The 23,208-nt window shown below is 36.5% G+C and overlaps 1 protein-coding gene across 1 annotated transcript in view; it reads right to left on the bottom strand.

The window, feature by feature from the left end:
* The window catches only part of Fgl1 (fibrinogen like 1), a 38,526-nt gene extending 23,320 nt beyond the window's left edge, over positions 1-15,206 (bottom strand). Inside the window, exons 1-2 of the mRNA XM_046425961.2 lie at positions 15,074-15,206; positions 2,231-2,310 (exon numbers count right to left, since the gene is read on the bottom strand). Coding sequence (XP_046281917.1) covers positions 2,231-2,302 — 72 coding nt within the window. The 5' untranslated portion in view covers positions 2,303-2,310; positions 15,074-15,206. The remainder of the gene's footprint in view (positions 1-2,230; positions 2,311-15,073) is intronic.
* Between the last annotated feature and the right edge of the window lie 8,002 nt (positions 15,207-23,208).

The raw sequence follows: 23,208 nt of genomic DNA on the forward strand, positions 1-23,208 counted from the left end.
AATAACCCAAGAAATGTGTAAGAGTGGACAAGTCTATAAACTACTCTCCTTTTTTCACTTTTATTTATTTTTTGTTGGTTCATGTTAGCTACACATTACAGTAGAATCTGTTTTGACATAATAATAAAAGCATGCAATGAATCACATTCTAGTTCAGACCTCAGTACCTCTCCTTCCCCTTCACTTTTCCCACCCGTTGCTCCCTTCCCATTATTAATCTTTCTGCCATTTACCTATAGTTTTTTTAAATTAACTTCTTGTGTATATACACAATGGTGAGATTCACTGTGGCATATTCATGTATGTACATAGGAAAGTTATGTCAAGAGTCATTCCATTGTCTTTCCTTTCCCATCCCCATCCCTTCCCTTTAAGCTTTTTTCTAATGTGACAGCAGACTGAGCAGAGCTCTTTCAAGATAAAGCAAATGTGGTAGGTGAATTGGGAAAGAGAATTGCTGAGGTGGGTCTCCTAGGAAGAACTCCTGAGGCCAAAACACTGCAATAAAGACCCTTGAGTACTCAATTCTGGGAAAGCCTCTGGGAGAACGGAAAGAGACTTGAGACAAATTTTTGCCATTTTCCCATTTCACCTCAACACCTCTTTCTATTTGTAGCTCATGTCATGATCTCTTCTGCTAATTAAAAATGTTTACTTCTCTAAGGAGGGTGCATGGGGGCAGGAAAGATGGTGGAATGAGATGGACATTGTTGCCCTAAGTACATATGGTGCAACTCTATATCGTGTACAACCATAGAAATGTGAAGTTGTGCTGCAATTGAGTAAAATGAATCAAAATGCATTCTGCTATCATACATATCTAATTAAAATTAATTAATTAATTTAAAAATGTTTACTTCTCAAAAACTGTGAATTTTTTTCTTCTTTCTTTCTTTCTTTCTCTCTTTCTTTCTTCCTTTCTTTCTCTTTCTCTCTTTCTTTCTTTCCCAGAGACTGAACTCAGTAGGGCTTAACCACTGAGCCACATCTTGAGCCCTTTTTTTTTTATATCTTATTAAGAGACAGGGTCTTATTAAGTTGCTCAGGGCCTCCCTAAATTGCTAAGGCTTGCTTTGAACAATCCTCCTGCCTCCGCCTCCAGAGCTGCTGGGATTATAGGCGTGCACCACCACGCCTGGCAGAAATTGTGAATTCCAATATATAATTGCCTTATGCTACTTTTACACAGATAATATCCTAAAACATTCAAATATGGTCAGATAAATTTCCTAATTTACATTTGCTAATTTCCTGTCCTACATACTTTTTCCATAAATAGGATCTCCTGTGTTCGAGGCCCTCTGACAGGCAGGCAGAACAGGATGATTAAATGTTTTATTGAGTAAAGGAAAGAGTTACACTGTCTTCCTGAGAAGGGCTATAAATTCAGCTTACAAATTTCAGGAGGACAGAAATTCAGCCTTCAAAAAAAAAAAAAAAAAAAGATAGCAATGGAGAATCCATGATAAAGGCCCTTCCTTAGCTCTAGGTCCAGGTCACTAAATTTCTCCCCTTTTTCTAGAATTGTTTCCTATTTGTTCTTGGTACTGTGTCCTATCACACTTTGATTTATCCTGAGAATTATTTGCTTAGCCCCTTGAGTCACACAAGATAAAAAATGAAGAACAAGAACATTTCATGGTGTCTCGATCTCTTGTCACTTTACAGTAAAGGAAAATTGTTTGTGATATTGTTAAATAAAGTGCACTACATAATTTAAAAATAGCTGAAGGGATTAAGGCCAAGTATGTTCAATCTTTATGAGATTGCATATAGGGGTTTAGTAAGCTTATTTAAAACTTAGGAGTCTTCTTTTTCCCTGAAATTTGAGTAAACAAGTATTTTGTCCTTTTTGATTCACAAAAGGAAGACACAGGTTCATCGTAATTACTTTTAAATAATCCAGGTAGCCTACACTAATAGTGTTCAGTGTTAGAAATTCCAAGGGCAATTCTAATTACTGTAGCCAGTTTTAAATTCTTAATATTAAACAAGGAAATAACCCCAGTGAATTAAAAATATTTACTTACTTGTTGTAAATACTGATTTTTACTTCACAAATTTTTTTTAAGTAAGTGCTACTTATATGCCAGGAACTTCCACAAAATTCATGTATCCCCTTACCCTTATTTAACTTTTTTCAGTAACCAGTTTACTACAAGTTTTCTGCAAAATAAAAGAAAACCCAGGTCAAAGTAGACTTTACAATCAGTTTTCACAGTAAACTTACCCAGCCTTCCCTGCCCATTATCAGAGTAGTGGTGACAAGAAAGAAGCTGAATATCTTCATCATTTTCCCCATTGAAATAACTGAAAGAACAAAAAGAATTTTGCAAAGTGTTCAACTTCAAATTTTTCATGAGACCAGAACTGAATTCAGGTAGCTCCAAGAGGTTGGCTGCAGCTCCAGGACATCCCTAATCTAGAGTAGGCTTGGAAAGTCTCCAGGACTTCCCACCACACAAAAGAAATCACAGTGTACTTAAAGTACATTGAACCTATTTAGTAACACTAATATAAAAGGGATGGGAGCTTCTTTAGGTGTCCTGATATGTTGCTTGGATGATAGTATAGAAAAGTCACAAGCTCAGTAAACAGATCTGGGACCATATTTTGGTTGAGATACTTCCTTGTTTTAGAACCATAGGCAATTTACTAAATGCTCCTGATCTATAAGTTGGAAATAATAATTGTTCCTACTTTATAGGGCTGTGAAAATTTTGAGAGAATATTTTTAGATAGTTGGCATATGATAAGTGATAAATAAATGGTAACTCATTTTGTATATTGACGTTCTTATATTTTTACTTTATTTTTTATTTATTTTTAATTTTTTTTTAGTTGTAGATAGACACAATATCTTTATTCTTATTTATTAATGTGGTACCGAGGATTAAACCCTGGGCCTCACACATGCGAGGCAAGTGCTTTACTGCCGAGCGACAACCCCAGCCTTGTATTTTTATATTTTTAATTTTTTTTTAGTTGTAGATGGACATAACTTTGATTATTTATTTATTTTTATGTGGTGCTGAGGATGGAACACAGTGCCTCACATGTGCTAGGCAAGTGCTCTATCACTGAGCCACAACCCCAGGCAGAAGTCTTTGTATTCTAAAAAAAAGAAAGTTATAACAAGTAGGAAGTGATATTCATTGTTTTTTTCAATGTTTTAATGGATAGGAAAGAAGACAAGATAATATAAACATTTAACTCTTCTTAAAGTATGAAGGAAAATTAATTTTAACACTTTTTGAGAATTTTTTTTTTTTTCCGGTGCTGGGAGGATTGAACCCAGGGGCACTTACCACTGAGCTACATCTTCAGCCCTTTTAATTTTTTATTTTGAGTCAAGGTCTCACTAAATTGCTGAGGCTAGCCTTGAATTTATGATCCTTATGCCTCAGCCTCCTGAATTGCTAGGATTACAGGCATGCATGTCACCATGCCTAGCTTGAGATGATATTTAAAATCAATCTTAAAGTTGCAAGTCTTGTTGAACATTTTTGATTATCCTAATAAAAGTTTCTGTGTGCTGCCATAAATCTGAGCTTTCATAAATTTTAGAAGCGAAGAAGCCTATAAGAGCAGAAAATATCTGCATATTCTTCAAGCAAATTTTATACCTATGGTTTCTGATTAAAAAGAATTGTATAAATTGAAATATTTAGTTGTTAGCCCATTTTTATTCTTTTAGAATCCATGACCACTACTGCTTTCCATAAATTGCTTTCTTTACTTTTATGTAATTAAGGAAGTGGTTCCTACACTTTACTACTCACTAAGATCACTTAAGAAGCTTAAAATCTCCATATCTAAGGATTAAATCCAATGTGTAAAGGTGGCAATTTTTGCAAAGTTTAGGAATCAATGATTTAAGCACTTAAAGAAAATTTTTAAAAAATCTATGCCAACCATGTAGGTAGTTCTCAGTCCTCCTGGGGCCAGCAACCTACCAACCAACCAGCAACAATAACAATAAAAACCCAGTTACAAAATGGGAGGGTCTATCATTTGAATTCAGTGAAAAAAAATTAAAAAAAAAACACTTTGGGAAACATTATAAAATATAATGTGGATTTTTAGAATATGTGAAACTATGCATTTTAGAGTTATAAACAGTCTGCTAGACATAATTATAAAATATCTTTTTCTTTTTTTGGCAGTACTAAAGTTTAAACCCAAGAGCACTTTACCCCTAAGCTACATCCCCAACCCTTTTTATTTTGAAACACAGTCTTGCTTCATTGCCATGGCTGGCCTTGAATTTGTGATCTTCCTGCCTCAGCCTCCCCACTTGATGGGATTACAGGTGTGTGTATATGCAGCTCTGCCTGGCATAACTCTATAATTTGACTTCAAACATTTGTGCCTCTGTTTTTTACAACCTACCTAGAACTGTGCCATCTGTTATACAAGCATTGTGCTACTTCATCTTCAAATAATTCTATAAGGCAGGTTCGTCCAGATGAATAGATCAGAAAGGTTAAGTCACTTTACTGAGATTGCCCAACTGGAAATAGGAAGGCCCACGCACCTAATCAGCATTTTATGGGAACTTCCTCACTCTGCTCTTGGTACATACAGGGTTGCTAGAGATCCTGAGACTTGGCCTTCTGTAGTGAACATCACTCTGTCACTCCTGAACATGGCTTTGACTTATTTGTTCCTGAATCATATGTGCCTCCAAAAAAAAAAAAAAAGTTAGGTCAACTTAGCCAGAGGAGACAGCTGCATAAAAGCAGAAGCAGACCTAGGAAATGGTAGTGTTAGCAAGAGCTTATTTATTGATCATCAGTTACTGGCTTAGCACTATATTAATGTGAAAAATAAAGCATAGTTGCCTAAGTGAGGTAATGGTTTGGAAAAGAAATGAAAATCAATATTACAAAGGAAATTAAAGACTATAAATTAAGTACACATGAAACCATGTGTATTGGGGGATTTTCCTTTATTTTTTAATTGGTGCATTACAATTATACAAAATGGTAGAATTCACTGGAAACTATATTTATTTGTAAAACTAAACTTTTCCATACAACCCCTCAAGGCAAAATTAATTACTTCCTCCACCGTGATCCCATAATACTACATTCACAGACTAGCATACCACTTGCTCACTCAGTAGACACTGTTTATATGCCTTCTATATTCTAGGCCTTGAGCCAGGTGATGGAATTATTATTTGGCTAGTGTGTTATTTGTCTTTCTCTATTTCCCTTGGATCCTTAAAATAAGATTTTTGAAGGCAATAGTCATATCATACTGTTATACCCACAACATTTAATTCATTGTGGTGATCCCCGTAAAAGTTTAGTAGATGCCTCATCAGAAATTATTCCCCAGTTAGCAAAAACCTTTCCAGAGGGGAAAATGTGATCTTCTTGCCATAAAACTGGTCTGCTTATACTGACCAGTTAATACATATTTCTTCCTCTACGGGAAAACAAGGGGTTAAGTGTATATTGGAAAACAAGCCTGGGGATAGGCTGTAGCTCAGTGTCAGAGCGCTTGCCTAGCATTCATGAGGCACCGGGTTTGATCCTCAGCACCATGTAAAAGTAAACAAATAAAATAAAGGCATGTGTCCATCTACAACTACAAAGAAAAAAAAAGAAGAAGAAGCCTGAAGATGGAGGTGGGGACTTATTATTATTTTTCTTTTTCACAAAATCCCACTAGCAAAGGAGTAACCAAAAAAAAAAAAAAATGAAAGAAAGAAACCAACGAGTTGAAGTGAAAGGGAGAAAAGACACCAGGTGTGCCATGTCAACAAGCTCCCAGATGAGACAAATCCTGTGGAGGAGTTGGCAGAGCTGCTCCAGCTGGGGACAGCAGGAGTCGCAAGCCTGCACTCCAGAACTGGGGGCAGGATGGGAGACAGCAGCTGGCTTAGAAGGCGGAGTGAGGCTGGGCGGACACCAGATCCTCACCTGAATCTTGAGCAGCTAGGTGCATGCTGCTTGTCCTGTGCCACCAGAATATGGAAGGGTTACTTTCTATCGAGGTTGAACCAGAGAAGCTCCAGGAAGGGTAATGGCAGGAGCGCTGGAGGAAAGCAGAGGGACAAGGTTCTAAAAGTTGAGACCCCTCCCAGGCTACTTCTGTTCTCTAGTCAGGCAGCTCTAGAGTCCTTCCATGGTTACTCAGGCCAGAGCTGCCTCTCTGGAAGAGCTGAACAGCCCCCTTTGAAAAGATCTTCAGAGACTGACAATGGGGGATTCTCCAAAAAAGGAGCCTTGACTTTGTTCCCCAAAGAAGCCCACCACTAGGCAAGCCTCATTTAGGCCCACAGGAAAGGTATAGACACAATATTTTGCTTATTTCGTTTTAATATTTTTAGTTGTAGATGGACACAATGCCTTTACTTTGTTTAGTTTTTTTGTTTGTTTGCTTATTTGTTTTTAATGTGGTACTGGGAATCAAACCCAGTGCCTCATGCATGCTGGGCAAGCGCTCTACCACTAAGTCACAACCCCAGACCGTTGCTTATTTCTTTTAAAGGTGGGTTTATCTCTGAAGGTAATAATATTCCTTCCTTCCTTCCTTCTTTCCTTCCTTCCTTCCTCTTTCTTTCTAGTGCTGAGTATTGAACCCAAGGCTTTATGAATGCTAAGCATACCACTGAGCTACACCCCCAGCCTGTAACATTCAATTTGTGAGAAATACCAAATTCCTATATCACAATCTGGGGCAGAAATCCATATAACAACAATTAGCTTATCATAAAAATATATATTATTCTCTTATTATTTAACTCTTTTACCAAACAGTATGAACAAAATAACTAAAATGTATAGAAAGAAGTAAATGATTAGATGAACTCTAGATAGGGCAAAGGGGAGGAAGGGGAAAGGAGGAGGCATGGGGGTGGGAAAGATGGTGGAATGAGATGGACATCATTACCCTAAGTACATGTATAAAGACATGAGTAGTGTAACGCTGTGTACAACCAGAGATATGAACAATTGTGCTCATATGTGTAATATGAATTGTAATGTATTCTACTGTCATATATAACAAATTAAAATCAAAACAATTTTTTAAAAAAGAAAGAGGTAAAGTACTAAATAAATGAGACAACTAAACGGGCAAATAAATTAGATAAAAATATAGACTAACTTTTTGAAAAATAAGTATCCTTTTATACATTTGTACCTATAGTTTATAGCAACAATTTAGGAGCACTCTGGTATTTCATTATATTACCTTAATAACTATTTTTCTTTAAAATTCAATCATGTATTGATAATCTACTTTACTCCAGGTGCTATGTATACTAAATGCTTTTATATATACTTATTAAACATATTTCATGATGAAATATTAGCTTGGATTAAAACAGGAAATACTAACTTTAATTGTATCACTTAAAATGCTTTCTAATGTGACTTCTTCTATGCTTTTATAGAGGGTAGAATGAGTTGAGAAGAGAATTGCAAAGAACAGAAGTCCAAAGCGATTGAGAACAAAAGATTATCGAATAGGTGTGCTGCCAATTGATATTTCCTAATTAATAAAATAATATTGGAATTATTTCTAGGTTACATTTATTATTTTCATGAAAAGTGTAATCATTTCCTTACACAAATTATTCTACGGAGCCATCATTTAACACAGTAATGTCCTAAACTATGCATTTGCAGATGTTGAGGTCATATTCCAAATCTGCAAAATTTTGAGTTGAAATAAATATCCAACCAAAGATATCTGATGTTATAAGTAAACACATTTGCATTTTGAATCTGCAGGTGGTTTCATGGTTTTTTGCCTGCTAGTTCTAGGATGGATCTGTCATTACCACTGGTCCATCTATTAAGATTCATTTGTGAAGAAAAAGCCTACAGAATATAATTACAGTCATTAAATTTATGGAATGAAGACATTTCCACTCTCCAAATTGAGCATGGTCATCAAATACTATTATAGTAAGATTTATTTTTTTTATAGATTTAGCTATACTGATGCTTTAATCTTGTTCATTTGGACATAATTATATACAATTAAAGACTAGCAAAATGCAACAAATCTCTAAAGATATATTTTCTTTCCTCTGTCAGAATGGAAGTCAGAAAAAAAGGGAGAAAGAAAATCCAATCATTTGCAATGACTACACTTCATAAATTACACTTGAAAAAGCAATTTATGTCAATATATCCACTGTTGTTTGTACTAAATATCAGTAGTTTTGTATTATATTTCATTGGAAATTTAAGACTGACTTTTCCTAAGAAAAGTAGAGATGATGGGTAGAGTTCTGAAAATCATCAAGAAGGAAGAGCTCTCTATGGGAGACTTGACCTGGTTGTTTATAAATAGGTATTTTCCTACTTGAATCATACAAGTTTTTCAAAGTTCATATTTCTGCTACATTCTAAGGACTCTAAATTACCAATTCTTTTTCAAAATAGAAAAGACAAGTATCTTTAGACTTTAATACTCTCATTAATTCTCTCTATTATTATTTAATATTATTTAATTTTAAACTGCAATTTAAAAATTGTAATTTTAGCCAGTCATGGTGGTGCATGCCTGTAATCCCGACAACTCAGGAGGCTGGGGCAAGAGGATCTCAAATTTAAGACCAGTTTCAGCAATTTAGCAAGACCCTGTCTCAAATGAAAAAATAAAAGAACTGGGGATGTGGCTCCATGGTAAAGTGCCCAGGGTTCAATCCCAGTAAACCGCCTCCCAAAAATTCTAATTTTAACGAGAAAAGTAAATCAGCATCCCTGTTCTAAAAAACAAATGTAATTGAGAGCAGGGAGTTGAGCAGATATTTGTACATCAATATTCATTTCAGCGTGAGTTAAAATAGCAAAAATGTGGAAACACCCAAAATGTCCATTAACAGATGAATAGGTAATTGGGTGTGGTGGCACACACCTGTAATTCTAGTGACTATGGATGCTAAGACAGGAAAATCACAAGTTCAACACCAGCCTCAGCAACTTAGTGAGACTCTGTCTCCAACTAAAAAATAAAAAGGGCTGGGAATATAGCTCAGTGGTAAAGTGCTCCTGGGTTCAATCCCCAGTACCAAAAAAGAAAGAGAAAAGTCAAAATGATAACTTTTATGTTATATATATTCTATTACGAAAACTTCCCCCAAACAGTTATACTTGTGGGTTACCTTTTGCATCAACTAAAATTATCTAGCATATTTCAATATCTAAGTATCTGAACATATTTTATTCCTTATTCATTGTAGCTAAATTTTTAAAAAAGACATTGAATAGTTTAAAGGGTTAGATCAGCTACAAATTGATAGGGATTTTATTAAGAAGTGATGCTATTCATTTAAACTGAATTATAACAAGAGAAGTATATTTGAGAAGAAAAGATTAAGAAGAAAAACAATAATAGGAACAAATGAATTAGAATGAGAAAGTTTCAGCTTACATTCTTGAACTATTCTTAGTTCAAGTTTTTAAGACCTAGTGGATTCTAGTCTTTTCCTTTCTATCACCAGATAATCACTAACCTGGAGTAGGCTTTAGTATCTTCCTTCACAAAAGAATAATAATATTTTAATAATAGCCCAGGAAAATTGCTGAGTGAGCCTTTGGGGGCAGCTGCTGTACTCCCACAAAGATGACAAATAATGTGCTTTGCTTGGGGCATTATTTAGAAGAACATGAATTTGCTGACAGGCAGAATCCACTTCTACAAGGCTACAATATTACTTAAAATCAAAGGTCAACTCCATCAGCCCAACATGCAGGTTGAAAAACTGAGGAAATCAATCACTTGTATCATATTTGTTCCTAAGGATTACTAAACATGCTACCAATATGTAATTGGTCACTCCTTTATTTCATACTGCTCACAATGAAAATAAAGAAGTAAACAGAATTCTACCTAATGATTTCCCAAAGACTGTGCAGCCTCCTGTTGCTAAAATATTCAGCAATAACCTGGTTTTATGCAAATACTGTATTCTATGTTAATACATGTGCTTTTTAAAATACATAAAAACAAACTGCTAATGGATAGACAATACCTGAAATCTCATGGTATTTTTTTTTGGGGGGGGGGTACCAGGGTGTGAACCAGGGATTGAACTCAGGGACACTCAAACACTGAGCCACATCCCCAGCCCTATTTTGTATTTTATTTAGAGACAGGGTCTCACTGAGTTGCTTAGTGCCTCTCTTTTGCTGAGGCTAGCTTTGAACCTCACAATCCTTCTGTCTCAGCCTCCCAAACTGCTGGGATTATAGGCATGTGCCACCAGGCCCAGCTAATCTCATGGTTCTTGCATAAACTAATCTTCAGAATGATTCTGGAAGCAAAATTACAACATTTACTTTTTACTAAATGCAGTTAAAATAGGTAAGCAAAGTAACTTTACCAGTAATGACTCTACCTTCTCAACTTACAAAACAACATTCAACTGCTTTTCACCATCTCTGTTGCCACCTTCTGGTCTGAGTTAGCATTTGTTCCCAAACAGTACATTTTTGAGAATTACACTGGGACAAGTCAAAACTATGCCTTTCCTAAGCAAACCAAGATATATGGTGACCCACATATGCTATGGTTTGCTATATATCCTCCAAATTCCATGTGTTGGAAACTAAATCCTCAAATCATATGCTAACGATATTTGGAGATAGAACCTTTGGAGGTGATTGGGTTATGAGGTCTCTAACCCTCCTGAATAGATTAATCCATTAAAGGGTTATAAAGGGAATGGCTTTGTTGTGAAAGATCTGTCTCACCATGTGATACCCTCTGCCATACCATGACTCAGCAGGAAGGCTCTTACCAGATGCAGAGCTGATACCAGGCCATGGTCTTGGACTTCCCAGCCTCCGGAACTATAAATAAACCTCTCTTCCTTATAAATGACCCAGTCTGTTGTATTTACCACATAACAACAGAAAAGGAACTAAGACATCCACCTCCACAAACCTTTCCTACCACTCTCCCCTGACTCCCTATCATCTGGCCACATTGGCCTCTTGGGCATTTCTCAGACACACTAACATACACATACTCCTTGGAGTACTTGTACTGCTGTTCCCTCTGCCTCAAATGCTCTTCTAAACATTTCCATGGTTTGCTGCATCATAGTCTTCAGGTCCTTGCTCAAATATTCCCTTCCATAGATATTTTCTGTGACTATCATATATAAAACACTCACTGTCCCCCCCGTACCCGACATCTCAGCTACAATGCGTTAAGCTGCTCCTTAGCAGTTATCACCAATATAATAAAATATGGTGTGTGTTCCCACCTACCTCCTGTCTTCAATGTGAGTACCAGCAGGGGAGGGACTTGATCTATTTTATGTGCTGCTGTGTCCTAATGCTGGGTGAATAGTTAGGTATTGTTGTGTTCATTTCTTAGGGCTGCTATAACAAATTATCACAAAATAGATGGCTTAAAACAACAGACATTTATTATCCCATAGTTCTGGAGAATAGAAGTTCAAAATCAGCAGTGCCATGCTTCTTCCAAAGTCTCTAGGGAAAAAACTCTTGCCTTTTCTAGCTTCTGGTGATTACCAACAATCCTTGATATCCTTTGGCTTCTCTTCCTTCTGTGTAGTTCTTTGACGAAATTACCCTCTTTATATAAGGATGTGGGGTTTGGATTAGGGTTAACGATAATCCTTGACCTCGTTTTAACTTGATCACATCCACAAAGATCTAATTTAAAAATAAGATTACATTCACTGGTAATAGAAACTAGGATTGAACATATATTGGAGAGCATAATTCAACCCAGAATAGGTATTCAAAAAATATTTATTGAATGGATGAGAAGAAAATTTGCATGCCTAAATTAAAATTTTATAGTTTCTCACTAGAGATCAAATTATTTTGTGTTTGTTCAGTTTATTAGAGATATTCCTGTCATAGTCCCTCTATCTTCTCTACCTCTCAGCAATAACTAAACACACTTAATAACCCATGATGTTCAAAAATTTTTTGTTCAGGATTTGCAAATATGACATTTTGGTGTATGATAGCTTATTTTGGTTTTAAAAGAGACTTAGATATATAAAATCCTGAAGGAAAATAGATAAATAAAAACTTAATACCCAAAATATTCAAAATTTGGCTTTCTCAATAGACCAAGGCAATTGTCATGAATATAATAAATTTTCAGGTGGGGCTGGGGTTATGGCTCAGTGTCGAAGCGCTTGCCTAGCACGTGTGAGGCACTGTGTTTAATCTTCAGCACCACATAAAATAAAGGTAGTGTCTATCGGCAACTAAATTTTTTTTTTAAATTTCAGTTTGATTCACATTTTCAGCTGGCAATAAATATATTTCTTGAGCAAAATTATAATAGACATATAGGGTTGGGCTGTAGCTTAGTGGCAGAGCACTTGCCTAGCATGTGTGAGGCACTGGGTTTGATCCTTAGCACCACATAAAAATAAATAAACAAAATAAAGGCATTCTGTCCATCTCCAGCTACAATTTTTTAAAATTACAACAGATATGAAATGCTGAAATTTTCAAAAAATCTCACTTATGCCCTTCTGGCCTTTAATTAAATTTAATTTCAAGATTTATGATAAAGTTCAAGTACTAAAAAGTAAACAACAACAAAAAAAGTAACCCTTTGTATAATAGAGATTTCTCACACATGTAATCAATTACATAATCATAAACATAGTCCTAGAAATTTTAAAGTTACAGGAAATAAGAAACAAGAAAAAATGTTTTTAAGTAATCAAAAATAAAAAATTAGGATGAAACACAAAAAATATTTTTATAAAACATAAAGAGATTTTAGGTAGAAAGCATTATCCCATGAGGCTGGAACACGATGTCAAAACATAATCACAGGAAGTGAGATCATCGTCCAGAGACTCCGAGAGGGGATATTACTTATTTAAAGAATGAAATAGCCGGGCGGGGGACACACGCCTGTAATCCCAGAGGCTCAAGAGGCTGAGGCAGGAAGATCAGGAGTTCAAAGCCAGCCTCAGCAACAGTGAGTCGCTAAGCAACTCAGTGAGACCCTGTCTCTAAATAAATACAAAATAGGGCTGGGGATGTGGCTCTGTTGTCAAGTACCCCCGAGGTCAATTCTCGTACCAAAAAAAAAAAAAAAGAAGAAGAAGAAGAAAAAGAAGAGGAGGAGGAGGAGGAAGAGGAAGAATAAGACTTTCATTAGGTGTACTTATATCATTTTTAGAGATTGGTATAAAAATAGAATATAAAAACTACTTATTCGGAACTTCAACTCAAATTGTTCTTCTGAAAAGAACCAATGAGTTACTACTGACCAAGCTTTTGATTACGGGAACTGCTAAAAAAAGACAGTAGTAAACACTGTATCCTTTATTTCTTTTTCCTTCTCCTTTTTTAGGAGTGGTACTGAGGATTGAATTCAGCATGCTTTACACAGAGCTGCACTCCCAGCCTTTTTAAAAAAATTTGATACAGGGTCCTCCTGCCTTAACCTCCCAAGTTGCTGGAATTATAGGACTGACAGCTGGCCCCTTTCTCTTATTTGATATTATATATTTTACAATGTATATGAGTTTTATTTAGCATTAGACTTGATAAAAAATAAAAAGCTAATGAAAATGTTTAGACAGGTCTCTGTCTCTTGGTGTCCTAAAAATTTCATCTCATTGCCATTAAAATTATTAAATATAGTTTGTCCCAGAGAAAAGAAGCAGCCCCTAGTCTAGCAAATGCTTAAACAATAAGGCATTTCAAAATGACATTATATATTTTTCAAAATCACTATATTAATTTTACTATCTTTAGAATAATCCCTGAGAGTTATCTTAAGTCCTCTAAAATTTCTCAGTGTCCTGCTTTATAATTCTAATTAACAATTACCATGTGGAAAAAAAATGTTTCTGTATTAGAAAATTTCCTTTGGAGGTTAAGGTGTAGTTCAGTAATAGCATGCTTGCTTAGTATGTGGGAAGCCCTGAGTTCAATCTCAACCCAGCAAAAATAAAGCTTGCTTTGAAAATCTGGTTTGCATAATTCTTTATAGTACACCATTATTTATTCTGCAAATCTCGACTATAGTAAACCTGTAACAAAATATTCTGTTCTATACTATACAATTAGTTGCATTTCTTTTATAAGTTTTTTTTTTTTGCTTTGGGCTGCTTAAAATTATAAATTACTATTAGAATTATTAAAATTATTATGAAACTAGAATCATTTTCAAATGGTTATTCTCTAATGGGCTATATTATTTGGTATAAATTATTTTTAGGGGGTTGGGAGTATAGCTTAGTGACAGAGTGCATGCTTAGCATGTGGGAGGCCCTGGGTTCAATCCCCAGTACCTAAATAAATAAAAATAGATAAATAAATTTAAGGCTACAAATTTTAATTCTTTCCCCACTTAACAATTAGTTAATTACACTATTAAATTTGAAGGCAAAAATGTTAAATTTGGAAATGAAAAATTCTATAGCTGCACATAATTTTTAAAAACACAATTACAAAGCAAAGTACATTAGTAACATAAAATTTCAAAAATGATATGTTTTAAGTGGGCCATTATGAAAAGAAAGAAGACAAAAGAAAGAAGACAGAAGAGTTACTGAAGGAAGCATGTTTAATAAGTTAGCATTCACAAATGAATGTAACCTAAATGTAAGATAGTTAAAAATTTACCCATAAACACAACCTTAGAGATTCTTTTTAGGATATTTTCTTCTAAATTTTTCCTTTGTCTATAAATGGAATATAATCATATCTTTGTTATTTATCTCAAGAATTTATGCTCGACTTAGCCTTAAAAAACTAAAATTTAATCCCCAAATAGATGAAATAACATAAAACATTTGTGAAGTGAAAATTTTTATGTGGTCCAGTTTATTTTTCATTTTAGATTGAAACTGCAAATCCTATCATTTACATCAAACTCCCATGATTCAAAATATAAAGAGAATGGAAAGAAGATATAATTCTCCATCTATTTTCTAGGGTGCATAATCTGCCTTCTTGCTAATCATCTGATTTCTTTCAAAAGCCAATGGTTATTTCTTGAGTTGTGGTAACTACCATACCTGTGAAATAAATTAACAATATTACAGTCACATAAAGAAGCACAGAGATATTAAATAACTTGCCTAAAGTCAGAAATGAGTCAGAGAAGACAGCTCAGGCTTGGTCCAGACACTCTGCCTCCTAGGATCCTTTAACTACGTTCAGAATTTGTAATTTTTATCCATTATTTGATTAGAAATACAGACAATGTTGATTCTGGCTTTCATCCAGAAACAACATGAAGAAATTGGTTTAACTGGAAGGAAAATTAAAAAAAAAAAAAAAGATTTAAGGAAAATCCCAATACTTCGATATTTTCCACTTTTTCCCTGTTTGTATGAGTTTTTATAAAAGATCCAATTCTATATCTTTATATTTTAACCTCTTATTTTTGTGCTCAGAGAATTTTTGTACATTAGTGTAAATAATGCTCAGTTGAAGATTAAGTAAAATCAAAGTTCAGCTTTATAGGGGTATTAATTTTTGCTTTATGGATCCTATGGATAATAAACCATGATCTGTACAGATATGAATAATATGAAATTTCAACTAAAATATGGAAAGAGGCCAAATTTTTCTTAGTTACAAAAATGTGGCAGGTTAATAATTGCCAAGATGAAATGGTCAATTTATTCTTTAAAAAAAAAACACCAAAGTATTCCCTAAGGTGTGAAGTTGTGAAATTTATCCATAAGCATCAATTATACTCTGGAAAAAATACTTCCTTTTATTTTAAAATCCTCTAGAGGATTTTCTAATGTGTAATAGGTGACTTGTTAACTCTATTAGTCATGTTGTGCAATAGCTTCAGACTGAATATCCAGGTTCATCCTTTCTTTATTCATTCTGATGTTACTCAAGTAGTTGTTTGCTCTTTGTTCTATGGTCCCTATTTATTAACTCAGATTCCAGTAAAGTAGAAGTTGTATTTTCCCTCTGTTCTTCATTGTTTACTGGGCTGGAGCACTGGCTGTGTTTGACCTTCATATTAAATATTTTCCTACACTTTACTTGGAAATTTAGAAGGAAAAGGTAATCCTGGTGACTTGCTGGAAAGAAAAAAAAATCAATTAAGCTGAAGTGATTTACGTACTTGGGAGAATACAAATCATACATTCAAAATGGCAGAGAATTCAAATTGCTGAATTTAAATTTCAGAAGCAAAATTTGGGGTTATTTAGCTAACATGATAATTATCTCTGGTAAAATAAAATACTTTGAAATATAAATCTACTTTTCCTCCTTGTGTCCCCATTGCTTTCTTCCCATTCCAGCAATTGGTAAACCCTATGTTTACTTCCTTGGAGGAGGGTGGATAATATTAAATAATAACAGTTCTTATCACACATGGTACACTTATTGTATGCTAGATAGAATAACTATGTGCTCTTTCCTTTTCTTTTCCTTCTCCTCCTCAATCTCTTCTTCCCACTCCTTCTCCTGCTCCTCCTTCTTGGTGATTGAACTCAGACCTTCTACCACTGAGCTATCCACCCAGCCATAATATTAAATGTATTAATTCATTCAGTCACATCAGTCCTACATATAGGCACTCTCAAATATATCTCCCAGTTCTTAAATGAGGAAATTAACACAGAGAGGTTTAAGTGACTTGGTCTGAGGTCACACAGCCTAGCAAGAGGTGAAGCCAGAATTCAAAAGCAATCTGGCTCAGAATCTATGCTCTCACTATTAAAGCCAGATTATGCTATCAATCAAAGATTTAGCTGAGGTCATTTCTTGGAGAAACTTGGGGAAAAAAATACTAATCAGTAAGGACAGAATCTAGGGTCAGTATTCTGTGAAGGCATGCAAAAACTGAAATTGCTAGAAGTAATATTATTCCTTCTGTCCATGATACATTGCCAGAATATGGTGGAAGAATTGACAGCAGGAAAGGCCAGGGCTGGGGATGTACCTTGGTGGTAAAGCACTGTGATAGTAAAAGCAGATGGGACTCCATTTTGTTTTGTGACTCCATTCTGTAAAACATGCCAAGGAGAAGGGTCATGACTGGTGCAAGGTGTTCTTTTCCTTTTGCTATAGAAACCTTTAAGAACATGGAACTACCTAATGGGGCATTGTTTCTGTAACTAGGGTAACGGGGCTGTTTCTGTAACTGGGGTGACTGGGCTAACTGTGATTGGTTAGGCTTCCCACCGCTTGATTGCAGTCTCCAGCTTCTATAACCTGGCTTGCTTGCATTGGCTAGACGCCTCCCCCGCCCAACATCACTTTTGTGGTTTTCAGGCTTATAAGGAGTGCCCTTGCAATTGTTCGGGGCTGATCAGGGGAACAGCTTTATGTTCTGGTCAGTCGTCATCAGTGTGCTTCAATAAAGGCTTGATTCGATTATACATGAGTGGTCTGGAAGTCAGTTTATGAAACCCCGGGATGAAGCTTTAACTATAACAACACTTACTTAACATGTGTGAGCCCTGAGTTTGACCTCAAGCACGAAATGTGTGTGTGTGCACACTCACACACACACACAAAGGCAATGATTGAGAACTTGCATGTTTGTGCCAAAGCTGTGAAATAAGAACGAGACTCGAATTCAATGGCTGTAAGAAGTGTGAGAAAATAGTAATATAAGACGAGCAGTTTGGATCCAGTGTTTGAGGCAATAGACAAGAAATAGAAGTAATGCATTCTTGTAGGCATGGTTTTTAAAGGGGGTTTCCCTGAACAGAACTGTGAGGTTATTAAGGCTCACATCTCATATTCACTTGCCTAAAAGTTAAATTTTCTGCACTTAGCCTCAGAGCAATTAGTCTCTGGAGAACTAACTAAACACTTCATTTCTCAAAGGATATATAAAACAGAAATGGTAACATATTAATTTAGAAAAAGAGAATTGTCTTGTAAAATAACTTGTTCAGATATTTTGCACAGGAGATTTTCTGTGGGCAAAGTCACAGTGGGTTGCAAATCAAACTAAAGGAATTTTGGAGAAAAAAGAATATGAATAAAAGGTATTGGAGAATCTTGGAGGCCTTCTTGTTTTCCTCTGATTTGAGAATATTTTCACTAGACAACAGGCATGGTTCCATCAAGATCAGGTTGCTCTGGTTCCCAGAGAGATTAGATGACCACTGACAAATTCTTCTCTTCTCCTTTTGGAAGACCTCATTCAGATAACTCTTCAATTCACACATCAATGTGATACAATTGTCATTCAAACCCTCTGGATCCTCTAATGTGCCTGCTGACTTGGACACATGCCTTTTATGTGACATTTGACCCAGTCCCAGTATAAAGTTTTAATTTCAGGCCTCTTCATCTCCAGTGCCCTCAAACCTGCAAAAGTGGCCATAATCTGCTCTCAGCTCCATCATCAGCTACACTTAGGTAACTGATCTTATGCCCTTTAGTGTACTCTGCCAGCACACTGTATTTTCCAACCTTGACTCACAATTAGTGCAATGAACCTTTTATGGGGCTTCTAAGACAGTATGTCCTCTATAAAATTATAAAAATTTACACTTAAGATGTGCCTTTTGTTAAAATATTTAGAACGGAACATATTTAAGTATTAAGGAAAGAGGAATTAAGAATAGTCTTCATCCCATATTTCTCTGCCTTAAAGAATGAAATTATTGCATTTGCAGGTAAAAGGATAGAGTTGGAGAATATTATGCTAAGGGAAATAAGCCAACCCCCCCCCCACAAAAATCAAAGGCCAAATATTTTCTCTGACAAGTGGGTACTGATCCATAATGGGGGTGGGGAGTAGGGAAGAATAGAGGAACTTTGGATTGGGCAGAGGGGAGTGGCGGGGGGGGGTAAGGGGTTTGGGGGTGGGAAGGACAGTAGAATGAGATGGACATTATTACCCTATATACATGTATGATACAGGACCAGTGTGACTCTGCACCATGTACAGCCAGAGGAATGAGCAGTTGTGCTCCATCTGTGTACAATGTGTCAAAATGCAATCTACTGTCATGTATGACTAATAAGAACAGATTTTTAAAATATCATTAAAAGTTAAAAAAAGAAAAGGTATAGTCTTATTCCAGACCAACAACAGAACCTTTTCAGGTGGAGATAATAAAACTTCTTTCTAAAATGTTGATTTGGATGTCATCTCAGGCAAAGTCCTGAGAGGATACAATATTTGTTCTCATGTAACAGAAGTCAGAGAAATTACAATGGAAAGGCATCTTAAAATTAGTAAAACCAATTTTACTAATTAATCACTTTTAACTATTCTTTTTTTAATATTTACTTTTTAGTCATAGTTGGACACAACACCTTTATTTCACTTGTTTATTTTTGTATGTGGTGTTGAGGATCGAACCCAGGGTCTCGCACGTTCGAGGCGAGCCCTGTACTGCTGAGCCACAACCCCAGCCCTTAACTATTCTTGTTGTCAATGTAACCAGTAGAATTTATCCTGGTGCTCTAAGCAGATAATGATGAATTGCAATGACCAAGTTAAAAACCCATACTATTGTCTTAAAAAAAAATAGCTATTTTGCTCTGTTGCTGGTCAATTCCTGGAGTTCTGGAATCATCCGGGTCCCTTAAAGTGCTACTTCTGCCACCTGGTAGATCTTAAAAGAGAATGGAGATGGTGGGAAAAGGCTACTTCTTCTTTCGAGTCTAACCCAGACTTGAAAACAAGCACCTTCCTCACAACACACGACTAAGTCATTCAGGGTCACTCTAGGTGGACTGGGCTGGCACGAAATAATCATACCAAGACAGAGAAAATACTTTTTTCTTGGGATTCTTCAGCGATGGCCCCTCTTCTCCAGCTCCCACAAGGGAGGCAGACAAAAAAGAGGAAGAGGATGTTCTGAAGCTACATTTTATTGAGGGGAAGACACTCAAGAAAGTTCCACACCAGGGAGAGTCTAGCTTCCTGATATCTTGTGGTCAGCAAATTGACTGACAACTTGGAAGGCCACACCCATCTCATGTGCTGTGTGGGGATCCTAGGCAGAGTGAGTGAAAAGAACACATTCATGATCAGCCCCAACAGAGAGGCAACCTCAATCCAGTCCACTTATGTGCTCATGCTCATAGTTCACACACCCACAGCCCATAGCTGGCTCACCACACCTTCCCAAAGAAGCTTTTAGTAGGCTGTGATATTTAGAAAAGTGTCTGAAACCTGGGGAATAATGGAAGAAAGTTATGAAGTAGAGAAGGAAAACTGGGATTTCCTATTCTCCCTGTGTCCATGGACCCAGATGACTACCACATTGAAGGGGCTACATAACCTACGTGGCAGAAGTGACCTTTTTAATTTTTTTTATTGGTGTCTTATAATTGTACCTAATAGCAGAATTCATTATGCCATGGCAGAAGCATCCTTGATCATGTCCTACCCTTAATCCTGTCTTGCCTCATAAAAAGGGGTGAATATTCTATCTCCCCAGTCATTATAATAGTAAACACTGAAATATAGTCATGACTGCTGAAAAGACAAACATTTAGGATTATGCAGAGAAATACTGCTTCTTACTTCCACAAAGTTTCCATTTCACAATATAATCTGGGATTGACTTTTGTGGTAATAAAAATCTCATTAAAGCTTTCCTCCAAGAAAAGGAGATGTTTTCTCCCCAAAATAAATGTAATTCTGCACCTAGATAAAAAGAAAATCATCATCAAAACCTTCTTAATAGAGTAGTCGTCTAGCTAGTAGCGTGCAAACAAACAATCACCCAGACTAGGCACCGGAGACTTAGCAGTGGCACACAGCTTAATCGACTGCACTGACATCATGGACCCTCCGCAGAAGTGTAGCCCCGAGTACGCCAGCTACCAAAGCCTGGGAATAGGCGAGCTCACGGAGAAAGTTCAGGATAAGAAGCCGGCCAAGATCTCGGTGATTGTAAAGGGTGGAGACGACCATGGGCAGAAGATAAGGTCCGAATCTGAGCAGGGAGCAACAGCAGAAGTCTGCTATACTGGTGCGGGAGCTCTCGGCCCCGTGAACCAGAAGGGCGGCGGTGACGAGAAGCCCAGGCTGCAGCAGTTGAAGGAACCATGCCACGAGGCTGCTGAGGGTTCGCAGTCTGGAGACACCGACCAGAGCGACTTCTGCAACAAGTTCAGCCAATTGCAACTGCAGGAACTGGATCGCGTTTTCCAACGCACCGACGTGTTCGCACGTTTTTGGCGGACACAACATCTTTATTTGTACGTGGTGCTGAGGATCGAACCCGGGCCGCACGCATGCCAGGCGAGCGCACTACCGCTTTAGCCACATCCCCAGCCCCCAACTAGGGGGGCTTTAGCAGAACTTTTTTTTAAATAATGTTTTAGATGTTAGGGCAAGGAGAGTGAAGATAATGTGATCATTGTAGAAACATTTCATTAATTTTGATGTTTAAATGCTGAATTAAAATAATTACTATTAAATCTTGAAATTTTTAGTGCCCCCTTAAATTCTACAAAGAAAAATCCATCTCTAAAGCAACCCTGGAACTGGGACGATGGGAACATCAGCTAGGGCCCATGGAAGGATAGACATTTTGAAATAAGTAAGAAACGTACATCTGCATATTTTACTCCATTCATAAATCCAAATACTGAACATTTGATGTTTTCTCCCCTTCAGAAAGGAACTTGCAATACCCGTGTTACTGAAGGCAAAGCGGAGCCCAATAAACCTGAAAAGCCCAATTTGCCAGAGAAGCCATTCTAAAACCTGCATCAAGACTTCAGATACTTTTCTACTAGATATTCTCAAGCTGCTGCTGTTTTGTTGCCTTTTCCCTGTTTGTGAAATGAGTTTTGAATGGGGGGGGGGGGGTTGGGGAGTGAGAAATGAAATAAGTAAACCTGAGCATATGGAAATTTCTCATTACCAAAAAGAACATGACTTATTAATGGAAGAAATAAAAATGATAAAGAACCAAACCGTTTATTCCATGTATGAATAAAATATAAATAAAGTTCAACTTCTAACAATGGTAAAAAAAAAAAAAAAAAAAAAAACCTTCTTAATAAATATGGTGTACTGACCACACATTTTTATCTGGGTTCCCTCCCCAAATCCCTCTAAAATGACAACAAAGAAATGAAAAGGCATAAACTCACAGTGCCAAAGAAAACAGAAGTGATACATGAGAAGATAAAACCTTATAACTTCTTCTTGGAAGAAACACAAAATTCAAGGGTGAGTCAAGGCTGAAAATGGGGGTGGTAGTGAGATACTATATCAAGTGAAGTGGCCCCTACCTCCATGGAGTTCCTACTCTTTATCCACATATTGCCCACTTTTTTGCCCCTAAGCTAATTTGATCTGGAAAGCATTTTCATTTGGCAATGTCAGGAACATCAGAAGAGATGAGTCATTGTCGGGAGCTGCTCTGGACAGGAGCTATGTATGTAGCAAACCAGCCATGGGCTGTGTATATGAGCTGTGAGCATCTGGAGCGCACAAAGTGGGCTGGAGATGTATGGATTCTTCTTAGGAGAAATGGAATAGCTCAGAGAAAAAAATGTAATGATACAAGCATACAGTAGACTTTCCATAGATAAGCTAGCTCACCATTTAAATTGCACATTGAAGATTTTGAGTCCACAAAATCCATTTATGCACACAAAGCTAGCTTTCAGTTTGTGCTTTGGGTGCCTCACATAGAGACAGCCAAAGAGTCGCAGACAGATGGTGAATGTCTTCACTGTGAAAAACAGATAAAAACAAGGGAAAAGAAAAAAAGTGGGGGAAGGGATCCAGGGAAAAAGAAATATTGTTGCATATCTACTATGTGATGGTCAGTGGAAAAATGTCCCTGCTCTCCTAGAGCTTGCATTCTGATGGAGGCAGAAAGTAAACATCAAACAGAATAAGTAGTTGTTCAATACATTAGAAGGTGATGTCATATATTGTAAAAGACATAAGATAGGGGAGATTGGGTTTGGAGCAGGAGATACAAGATTAAATAGAGTAGGTCAGGCAAGGTCTTACAGAGATGATGTTTGAGCAAACTCTTGAAGGTGATAAGAAACTCAATAATGGGGATTTCAAGAAATGGGGGAAAGGAAAGGCATTCAGACAAAGGCAATCCGACTGTCCAAGGAATAGCTCAGAAGCAAGCAATCTGAATTCAGAGAGTTAATGGGCATCCAGATCACACAGGGCCTACTAGTCTGTCAATTCACTTTGAGAGATGTGGAAAGCCACTGAGGGATATTTGAATCAAAGAATAGTATATTTAAAAGAAAAGACTTGGCTGGTGCCTTGGTTGTGTGT

The sequence above is a fragment of the Marmota monax genome, unplaced genomic scaffold, assembly GCF_021218885.2.
Source record: "Marmota monax isolate L192 unplaced genomic scaffold, Marmota_monax_Labrador192_F-V1.1 WCK01_AAM20220418_F8-fsc00197, whole genome shotgun sequence".
Taxonomy (NCBI): domain Eukaryota; kingdom Metazoa; phylum Chordata; class Mammalia; order Rodentia; family Sciuridae; genus Marmota; species Marmota monax.